Below are 12,026 nucleotides of genomic sequence, written 5' to 3' on the forward strand. Positions count from 1 at the left end.
AATGCATATTAAATGTTGAAATAATGGTATGGAAAAAATGTGTATTTGTTCTGGGCCGGTACTTATTACATCTCGAACTTTTACAAATTCATTTAATCGTATTTAAAGCTAATTAAACAATTAAATACATACTTAATAGGGATCACAGATATAATTATTCAGTGATAATAAATATAAATAAATTTTTAAAGTTTTAATTTTCTTATTATTATAATATTAGTAGAAAGAGTTGATAAATGATTGTGGATGTCCGTTCACAAACAAAAAACAGTTAAAAGTATAAAAGTGGTAAAAAAATGTTTTGAAATATTAAAATAATACAAAATTTAAAAAATTATAAAATAAATAAATTGTATCAATTTAGTATAATTTTATTACAAAATAAATGATGTCAACGATTTTAACTCATTAAAATAAATTGTATTACGACTTTAACTAAAATAAAATCATAAAATGTTAATACGATTTCAATTAAAATTTAAAAAAAAGTTACAATATAATAAAGTCATTCTAAATTTATAAAACTTTAATTATGATTTTATTTTATATTAAAACTCATTGAAATAATAATAATAATAATAATAATATTATTTTAATTAAAATTTATAAAAAGCCTGAATGGTATCAAGTTAACACCACTTGCAGTAACTCAAAATTATACGAACCTGAACCCACTTAGTTTTTCCCTAAAATAAACAAAGAAATATCAAGACGCACTTCCTAACTAAATTAATTAATTACTTAAATAGAAAAAATTGCGAAACAGCGCATGAGTTAACCAAGCTAACTTAATTACGGGGAAGCAAACTTTATAATATTAATTAATTCTTCCGAAATGTCGATTATACCACTAATTAATCTCTACCTCGCACCCACGTTTAAGGTTTTTTCAACTTACAGAAGCAAATGCAACTTGTCAACAGTTACTGTATCTAATTCGAACATCCATCGCCACCGATGGCAACATCGCCGGCACCGTCATCCTGCGGCGGAGGAGAAGAGTGCGACATGAGGCTTAGAAGAAGATCAGAAAAAGCGCAGAGGATGAACTTGTGCGTGCTCCTCGGGTTGAGCGCGAGGTAGCAGAAAAGAAGCTCTTTCCAATTAGCCTCCACGTCGATCAACTCGGGACTCGCCGCAACCATCTCCTCCATGGAGCGCCGGAAATCCTCGTAGGGGTCCAGCGAGTACATCTCTACCGCAACGCTGCCTTCGAGCGCCGTTTTCGCCTTTTCGTCGACGGTGGCGACTGGATTTCCCAGCGAGGACGAGGAGGTAGCGCAATCGGTGTCGGTGATGGTGGATTCGACGATGGAGTTGGAGCGGCCGGGGTAAGTGAAGAAGAAGCGGTGGGAGACGAAAGCGGAGGCCAGCTCAGCAGGTTCGGGTTCGGGTCCGAGATTCGGGAATGGGTTAGTAGGGTCGTAGTTGAAGTTCTTGATCGGGGACGGTGACGTGGCGGGTTGTGATAAAGGTTTTTTGTTTTGATTCTGAAGAACGGTTGAAGAGGTGGCAGCAGGGGAAGATTGTGGTGTGAACGATTGCATGGGAACTGAGAAACATAGGTTCAAGTTCAAGCGGCTAAGGTTGTATCTTTTTCTTCTTCTTTCTCCAGTTCGCGGCATGTTTGGCATCATGCATTGTTGGTTTAGGCGAATTGGTATAGAGCATATATCTATATATATATATATATATATTAATAATTTTTATTGCACGGATGAGATAAATTATTTCTTTTTTCCGAAAAAGAAAAAAGGTAAATGTAAGAGAAAGGGATTCTGTAGTTTTGGGGTTGGTACGACTTCAAGGGTGACGGGACAGCAGTAGAACAAACTGGTATTAAAATCGGACCCACTCTCTTCGATCAAACCATTGATTTCTTTTCCTCTAAGGCGCGTAGCTGCACGGCCTCAACAGTTTTTTTCTCTCTACTTTCTACCCTGAAAGAGACAACTTTTACATGCATTTCTTATCATTCAGATCAAATTTAATTAAATGGGGTTATTTAAGATTGTTTTAGGTGTTATTCAGTTAAAGTTTAAATTCTGTCTTATAATTATTCCAAGTTTACCATTAATCAATGCAGGTTTTTATTATGGGGATATCAAAATGAAATTTTAATTTTGTTTGAAAAATAATAATATTAAGAACAATTCAGAATTCTAATATTGTAATTGTAACCAGATTACTCCCAGGAGTGTGAATAAAAGGAAAAAAAGATAGAAACAACAACCAACAAACACAGTCGTTAGCATTAAAGAAATAAGGTGGTTATGGGGAATAACAAAGTATCAGGGTTGAAGAAAGAAAAAATTGTATACTTGTACATAGGTAGGTATGATATTAAGGGTAGCAATGAAAATTAACTAAATGTTAGTTAATATCCGTCAATACGAAAAATGTATACACTGTTGAAATATAGAAAATGAAAATTTTCAAGAGATAGAGTCATGGTGTAGATAATATCCACGGGTTGATTGCAAATCGGATAAAAAAAATTGAGGTATTGTGAATTCAGTATTTATTATACTTTCTAGTACGATTGGGACATGGCTGATCAACGAGGGTGGACAAATTCGTCCTTTAAAATGTAATGAAATTCTAAATAATAGAGTTAAATATATTATTCGTTTATAAATTTAAACGTAAATTAGAAATTTTTTATCTTAAATTTTTATATATTTTGGTTTTTAAATTTTAAAAATAATTGAATACAATTTTTTTAATTTAATTATATTATTTTTTTATATGTTAAACAATATTTTAGATCGACAATGTGTCAAAAGTATAAATGGTTCAAACACAATATTGAAATGTTATTTGATACATCAAAATAATTTAACTTAATTCGATAAAAGAAACTATATTTATTTATTTTTAAATCTTAAAAACCAAAATGTATGAATGTCAGACCTCATTTAAAACGCACTCAAAAACCCCTCTGAACGGACGTCAGGTGTCAAGCAGCAAGGATTAGAAATCAGATAGTGGGATGCAGGTGTCAGCAGAAGAGCGGACGCTCGTTTGACGTGGGAAGAAAAACGATTTTTTCTGAAACCTCCTTCCCACTCTCTTCTGCATGCAACCTTCTTCCCAAAACTCTGAACTTCTCATTCTCCTCCTTCTCACTAGAAACTCTTTCTTCTCTCTAAGAAATCTCACCCTTTCTCTACTCCGATCTACGTTCAGGCACCGTAGAAACGTTCCCGGCGTCCTGAGCTTCATTCTGAGCCAAACAGTTTCGGTTTCTGATCTGGTAAGTCTTTTCTCCTTTCGTCGTTCGTTTTCTGGCTCATGCAAACCAACTCCTGGTTGCATGAGTTCGTAGTACTCTTCTGAAATAGTTTGTCTGTTTGTTTTGCTTTGAAGAGTTGATTGAATGTTGAGGGTAGGAGAATCTTAGTCAGGCAAACCGCAATCCTATATCTTGAACGATCGTTCACGCTAGAGGTAAGGGAAGCTTATTTAATTTAATTTGTATGTTTACGGTGTTGTATGAACGTTCGTTCAAGTTGCTAATTTAAAGTGAAGTATGATTATTGTGATATTTGACTATATGATATTTGATGGTTGCTATGTTCTGATGTATGAAATATATGAAACTTATATGATATGGATCTTATGAAGTATGAAAGTTGATTATGATATGAATGTATAAAGTTATGAAACTATATGTTAAGAAATGAGTTTGAAAACAAATGATTTTGGTATGAAATTTCTCATATGAATGTGTACGTTCGTTACTGAACGGTCATTGACCGTTCGGTTTTTCTGGTAAACATAGTTGAAATGGGATTCTTTCATTTGGAGAGAATCCTAGTTGAGGACGAGCGTCCTCGTATGGTAATACTATGCTTGAAGCGTTCGACCAAGCACAGTTGTATCTGGGTATCCTGTGCTAAACTTAAAATTTTATATTTATGTAATTGTATATTATCGTTGTTCGTAAATACTACTTCAATAGTACCTTGGCATAATTATCAAGTTTCTTTTATATAAGTTAGTGGCACCTGGTCTTATACCAAGTGTTCGTCGTAAGCAAGTGTTGGTCTTACACCAGGCATTCGTTCTATCTCCTTAAGCTAAATTTCCTTATATGAACGTTCGTTCAAGCCCTCTAGGGTTCGCTCACTATAGTGTTCAGTCTTTGACTGTCACTTGGATTCTTGGTCTTAAACTCAATTAAACTAAAGTATTCACAGACGTTCGGTCTCGTCATGTGAGGCATTTTAGGTATTATCTTTGTGCCTTGAAATATTCTTATTCCTATATTTCACTCTGGACTCCTCGTTCTTGGTTTAGTCTTTTAATGTTCAGATGAAATTCTCAAGAGTCGGTTCATCTAATTGGCTCAGCGTTGAAATTGACGTTCGTTCATTCGTTTCTTGGAATATATTATTGTGCTCGCTATCTTTCTTAAAACCGATGTCAACCTTTGGTCTTAATCCATTCTCAAATTTGAAGATCGCTCTGTCTTGCTCTATGTGTTCGGCCTATTTTTGAGTTCGGGTTGAACGTTCGTTATTTGGGATCCTCATGAATCTTTGTACGAGGTGATTAAATGAGATGTTTATTAATAAAAGATGAAGAAAATGTAATATGGAAATGTCGTTGATTATGGACGAGCGTTCCGGGGAGGAACGACTCTTGTATGAATACTGGATTTGGTAAAGTATGACTGTGGGCATGCTAAGCTGGCCGTTCATCCTAATGTTCCGTGAGTACTCGTCTTCATGTAGAGGAGGGTAGGTCATGTGTGGGAACGGCAGGAGGTCCTAGTCCTTAGGGGTACTTTGGACAGATAGGGCTAACCTTGGGTGGCAGCTGTTGAGTGTATCCCAGTTACTACATCACTCGGGTGCACGAACGCCTGTAGCTACACAGATTTCATACAGTCCGGACGGTCAGTCTAGTGATAGGCTCTGTAGTGATACATGTGTTGAAATGCTCTTGTGTGTTGGATTGTTTAACATATATGTTGATGCATGAATTAAATTACATAAGCTTACCCTGTGTTTTCCTTGTGTTGTTTCGTCTTGTGCGTTCGTCTTGTCGTTGCAATGATCATCCGTGTGGATGTGAGCAGAAGGAGACGCGCTGTTGGAAGAGGCGCTAGAAGAAGAAAACTTGGTCGAAGTGGAAGTAAAGGCCGAACCGTAGGATGTTCGGTTAGTAGATAGTAGTTTATTATGAGGTGACAGTTCGGTCACCTCCTCCCTTTTGTTGTTAACTGGCCGTTCGGTATTTGGCTTTTGTAAACCGTTCGGTCATGTTTTCTCTTATCTTGTACAGTTTAGTTGGAAAGTTCATGTAAGGCCGTTCGGCCGTAAGCGTACGTTATTTAGTGTAAGACTGAACTGAAATATTATTGAATGTAATTAATTCTACTATATAGTTTATTACTGTATTTTTGGGATGTTACATATGAAACTTTGGATTAGAAGAAATTTTAATTTTACATCAATGTTTAAAGACTAAAATCATGTTTAACCTTGAAAAATATTAATTTTTTAACTGGTATTAGAGAATATTGCATTGATCATATTAGAGAATGAAATCAAATAATTTGGCACCTCCATCTCTTTTAATGTAATTTTTTTTTTAATTTATAAAATTTGTAGAACAAAGAGTAAGAATGACAATTCATTATGATAAAAATTCAACACTAGTGTAAAATAGACTTTTTATAGCTACTGTTTATACCTGTTCAAATTTATCAGGTATAAAAAATAATATAATGACAATATTGTAAATAAGATAAATTCTTTTACACCGATTACACTAAAAATCGGTATAAAAAATACTTCTACACCGGTTATAATAAGAATAGGTATAAAAGTTCATTTTTATACCGACTACAACTTTAAACCGGTATGGAATATTTAATATTCTGCCCGCCTTTTCCCTCTTCACTTCCTCTCCCCGCGTCTTCACTTTCACGCTGCACTTCTTCTCCTTTGCATCTAAATCGCCAAATCAATCATGAAAACCCTCATCCTACTGGATTGCGACTTCTCTCTTTTGCTATATTTGGAAGGTTAGGGTTCCGCGACTCATCTAGAAGCGATTGATGCTGAAATTGCGGCCATTCTCGATGAGGCTCGAACATCATACGCCACCCACAACTGAAAGCTCATGTCACTCCTCCGAGCCAAATCCTCTTCTTCGGTCTTCTTTTCCGCCTTCTCCAGAACCCTAACTCCTCTCATTGATTTCCAGAGGCGCCTTGCCTCTGTTGAACGCGTCGTCTCCTTCGTCTATGCCCTTGCTGCCTTCGCCTCCGATGAGTTCCTCGATTGCTTCCTCAAGTTCCTCCTAGCTGCCGCTACGACATCCAAAAAAACAGCCAGATTCCGAGCGTGCCAGATCGTCTTCGAGGTAACTGATTCTCACAATTTCCAAGCACTATTTAATTGAGTTTTCTGAACATTACTGAATTTTATATATATCAGTCACTGAAGGGATAGTTTTATGAAGTCTGATACTGAGGTGAAAAATGCCTACAATTTCAAGATTTATGATTGCACGGAAGATTGTTAAAATTAGAGCTAATATCTCGGATTTGTTGAATTTTAGATAATATTGCGGCTTCTAGATGACGCAGAAGTGAGCAATGAGATATGGGATTAGGTGATTGAGTGGATGATGGTGAGGGTACGAGACAAGATCCCTGTGGTGCGTAGTTTTCCCCTCATGTCATTAGCTAATGAGTGTGCCAAATGCCATGGACTAAAAATTGGGAAGGCAGTTGATGATGATGATGATGTGAAAACTACTTTGTGCTTGCAATGTTGTTTCCTGCTAGTAAGGTTTGTCCTGTTACTATTTTTTTTTTCATAAAATTGTTTCTTACGAGCTATATCTGCAGTTATAGAAATTAGATGTAAATGCTACAAAGATAGTTTGGGTTCCAGAACTTTTGTTTCATTTTTACCAAAGCCTTTAGACTTAACCCGTAGAAACTATCTGAAAATGGAACATTTGGATTTACTAATTTGTTACTCAAAAATTTCTGGTGGGGAGAGAGGGAGGAATTGGAATGAAAATGTACAAGGAAAAAGTTGAAAAATCCGAAGTCCAAACTTGGCGAGTTATTTTGAGAAGTTTCAGATTTGATTTCTATTGTTTTTAATTCTGTATGTTGGCTATATCTTGATTTTATTAATAGCATATCAATCCCACAATCTCAGGCATTTGTTTCCTAGAATAGGCAGTGTTTGTTTCCTAGAATAGGCAGTGCTTGTTTCCAATTAATGTATATATGTATATCATATGTATGTAATGAGACTATAAATTATTTTCTTCTAAACTTGAGAAAACTTTCTTATCTTGAATGGTAGTAAGCTGGGTTGAAAATAGGATCAGTAAAACCATATGGATTTTAGTTTTACCAGCTTCCCTATATTTCAAGCTCTCATTGTACTGTCTATGTTCATATTTTCATTTTATTTCTGCTGACATATTTTCTAATGCTAAAAAATGGAATTTATTTCTGACTTGCTAGAAAGTTCTGTTTAATCTTGTTGAAAGGATGTTCTAATTAACTTATATCATTGTTCCTAGATGACAATTGATGAGGTGAAGCGCACTGTACAACAACAAATGAACAGAGCATTAAAGGATCATGCCAGGTTATATTCTCTGTCTTGCTCTATTATGTATGTGAGCCACAGGTAAGAAACTGTTCTATCACTCATTTATAGGTGCTAATTGGATCCTCTTAGAACTAACGATGTACAAATATTCATTCACTATTATAATTAGTACTTTTAACTACCTAAAATACTTTTTTTTTCTGGGGTAAATAAGTTCCACATTTAGTGTTAATTTCTTTATGATTCTTTTGTACTATTCATGCACATAAAAAGATTAAACAAGATATTTTCTGGTGACAGGATCAAATCAAGGTAGCAATAATTTGACTTTGAGAGGGTGGCCACTCACTGTGAGTAATTCTGTTTAATTTGTTTTTTTTATGTGAATTAATATTACCTATCCTAGTGAAGGCCATGTTATGTCCTGTTGAATGTGATATCATATTTTGACAATTATTTTCTATTAAAATCACATGATTATAAATTTATGTCCCTGAATTTGACCGACTTGATTTTTGTACCATACAAAGAGTAGTAAATAGGTTCCTAACATGATTATTTGAATGCACCTTCAGGTTTAAAAAAAACAAATTGGTAACTTATTATTAAGCCATTAATATTATAATTAAGATATTAAGCCATTAATATTATAATTTGACTCAAAGGATTCATTGTGTAGATATTTGATGATACATTTCCAATGGAGCAACATGTCATAAAGGATGTTCGGGAGCAGTGGACTGCATTTTTTTAACCATTTGTAAATAATTAGATGTTTTAATATTACATTTTGAATTTACGAACTATTTTATGTGTAACTATATTAAGTAACTATGTTAGGTAAATATATTTAGGAACTTTGTTAGGTAAATATTACATTTTGATGGGTTAATAATTGAAATAATATTGATTATTTTACTCGTTATTGATTATTTAAACTGTATTCTGGGATTGAATTTTATGCAGGTCTGAATATGGATAGTAGTATATACAAATCAAATATTTTTAAAAAAACGTCATTTTTTACAATGGTTAAATCTATATCAGATATAAAAGTCTTGTTTTTTCACACCGGTTATTGTACGAGCAGGTATAAAAGTGAGATTTTTATACCTATTATAGCATCAGCAGGTATAAAAAAAGTTTTTTTCTCTGGTGTAAATATCAGACTTTTATACCTATTAGAAACATAATAGGCATAAAAGTAAAACTTTCTACACCGATTCTAAAGTAGGTATAAAAAATCGAAAACTTTCTATACCCCCTGCTTCTATACCTACCCAAAAATAGGTATAAAAAGCCTTTTTTAAGAGGTATAAAAAACCTTTTTTGCACTAGTGCAACTTCATCCCCATTCCCAATTTCATTAGGTATATAATTTTTATCTCATCTTCGTCTCAAATAATGGGTATACCTGTGTACTTATACACATATTCATGTTTTTACTATTCTAAATATCAATTAAATACTTTTTATAAAAAAATAAATATCACACTAAAAAAATCATGATATTATCAAAATATTCAAACATTAAAAAAAATATTCTCTTTGTTTTAGATATCAAATATCAAGAAAAGTATTATAACTAAATAAATATCAAATAACAATGAAAATTCAAAGAAATATATAAATACTAAACAATTACACACAAATAAAATTTCATAGTAACCAAAATATTTATTAATGGCAAATAATTAGTAGTTTCACTTATATTCAATTCATCTAAATATAGAAAAAGAAAAAGAGAAAAAATAGATATGATATGAGATACCTCATCATCGTATATTTTTGTAAATTATACATATTTTAAATTATCTAATAAATTAATTATATTTTAATAATTTAAACGGAAATATGATAAATATTGAGACGGATATTGGGATGAGATTTATAAATTTATATATATATATATATATATATATATATATATATATATATATATATATTCTCATAACCAATTTAAGAAGTTGGATAATACTCATATTTATATTTAGTCAATATTGAGATTCTCATTATAACGAAGATAAATTCAAATAATACCTAGAAAATTAGATTTATTTATCATTCTAACACAAAAGTAAAAACAAATATCAAAATAATAGTATTCTTATGTGTATTGTATGGTCGTCCAAACAGTCTTGGTACGACTCAAATAGTCAGGAATATCACATGGATCGATCAGTCAAACAACATGTCCTAAACAACCAGGCTTAAACAATAATTAGGATTGATGATGATTAACTTAAGCCAAAGCACAATCTAGCTGGACCATAATTAGGCTGATCCGAAACCCAATCTGAAATATATAAATACAGGTTTGAAGTACTGAGATAAGATAATTACATTTAATACACAGTTATTACTGAGTTTGTCAAAATTTATTAACTTTAAGATGAGAGTACGTACTACAGGTAACCTCAGTACAATGGAATGAGTTAAAAAAAACCAGTAACCAAGACAAACACTAAGAAATATTATAACAATAATAGCTGAAAATTAATTCAAATAATTTGGCGCCACTATCTATTAATTTAATATTTTTAATTTATGTTTCATACATAAACTATACAATAAAGGAGTTAATTTAATATTTTAAAATTTGTGTTTCATACACAAACTGTAAAATAAAGGAGTGAGAACAAATGTAAAATGATATCACATCATATCAAACTAATATACAAATACTTTTTGCATGTTCCATTGTATTTCAAATTAGTAATATTTTAATTGACTTTTGCAATGACTAATAAGAATAACTGAATACTACCGCGATTTACATAATAACGATAATGTGAATAATATTTGTTCATTTAAATATTTAAGTTTATATCTCCAACTATAATTCTATTAAATATTTACTAACTACAAATTTTATTCATCTTCAATAATGATTTAAATTAACTTTATAATATTCATTTGTCATAAAAAAATAATAAATATGGAAAACAAATATTTAAATAAAGAAAAAAATTGTGTTCATAATTATATATGAATAAATAATTAAATAAATTAATGTATAATTTAATACAAATAATTAAATAATTAAAACTAATGTGATTCTGAAGATAAAGTAAACAAATAATTAAATAAAAAGATCATAAATAAATATAAATAAATATAAATAATTAAATAAGTTATTAAAAATGAAATTATAGAGATTTTACTGAGAAAAGAAACTAGAGACACTGAACATAAATATAAATAATAAATAAAAAGAATTTAAAATGTCATACTAAATAATTATAATTATAAAATAAATAAATAAAATGAATGAGATGTCTCCTTTTCTAATATTATTAATTATTAATCGATACACTTTCTTCTTCTTCTTCTTTTCTCTTTTTCTCTTTTCATTTCTTTTCTACTCGTTTTTCTCTTCTTCTTTCTTCTTTTCTATCTTGTAAACAAATAAATTATTAGCCTTCATCCCACCATATCATATATATATATATATATATATATATATATATATATATATATATATATATATATATATATATATATATATATATATATATATATATATATATTAATTTTTCATTTATTTTAATTACAAGTAATAATAACTTACCTTATGATCTTTACCATTGTTTATCTCTTTATAAAAAGAGATAAATTTCTTACTTTTTTATTATTATTTAAATTTTCATATATCTTATATTACTTTCATTACAATAAAAATATTTATATAATTCATAATTGACATAATTCTAATACATTGTAATTAAAAAATATTACATCATAAATTTTTAGATATTATAACATATGAGACAATTGAAATTAAGTGACAAGATCACATACAACTTATCTTACAATAATTTCAAATCAAGTTTTTTTATTGTCCAACTTTAGTCTAACACCTTCTAATGCAAGTGAAATTTCAGACCATGTTGATGATGCTCAAAATGATTATATTGATGACGCATCATATATGACTATTATAATTCCATACTTGTTTTTTATGATTGATATTGGATATTTTTGTTAGTAATATTTTATTTTTCTAGTTTGCATGATATTGGTTTTCTGTTGAATTATGACTTATTTTAATTGTACTTTTAATGATTATTCTATTTTTTTATTAGATTATCTTGTTACTTTTGTTTATTGAGATTAAGAAAGTATTTACATATGTTTAAGATATAAAATATGGTATTTTAGGATTGATAGTATGTTTAAAATATTGATATATGGATATTTTAATACTAAATTATTAAAGTATAAATAGAAGTTTTATAAGTTAATTTTATTATTTTAAAACACACACTTTTTTATAAATTACTTTTCTATAGTTCTCACACTCTTTTCTAGAGTTGTTTTCACTCTCTATTTCTTTGTTTGAAAATTAAAGACCATTAGTGTCATTTTCACGACCAACTCTCAACTTCTTCTTTATTTATCAGATTCTCGTTTAAAGTAAGTTAATTTTTT

At 30.6% G+C, this 12,026-nt stretch overlaps 1 protein-coding gene across 1 annotated transcript; it reads right to left on the bottom strand.

Annotated features, from left to right (window-relative positions):
* Positions 1–660: 660 nt before the first annotated feature.
* On the bottom strand, positions 661–1,647 carry LOC124845682 (transcription repressor OFP16-like). The gene has a single exon (XM_047322823.2). The coding sequence runs from the start codon at positions 1,635–1,637 to the stop codon at positions 933–935; it is 705 nt and encodes a 234-aa protein (XP_047178779.1). The 5' UTR covers positions 1,638–1,647; the 3' UTR covers positions 661–932.
* Between the last annotated feature and the right edge of the window lie 10,379 nt (positions 1,648–12,026).

This window comes from Vigna umbellata, chromosome 5 (assembly GCF_029865625.1).
Source record: "Vigna umbellata cultivar VRB3 chromosome 5, Vumbellata_1.0, whole genome shotgun sequence".
Taxonomy (NCBI): domain Eukaryota; kingdom Viridiplantae; phylum Streptophyta; class Magnoliopsida; order Fabales; family Fabaceae; genus Vigna; species Vigna umbellata.

Coding starts and splice junctions, on each gene's coding strand:
- LOC124845682 (XM_047322823.2), bottom strand. CDS start 1,637: ATGATGCCAAACATGCCGCGAACTGGAGAAAGAAGAAGAAAAAGATAC.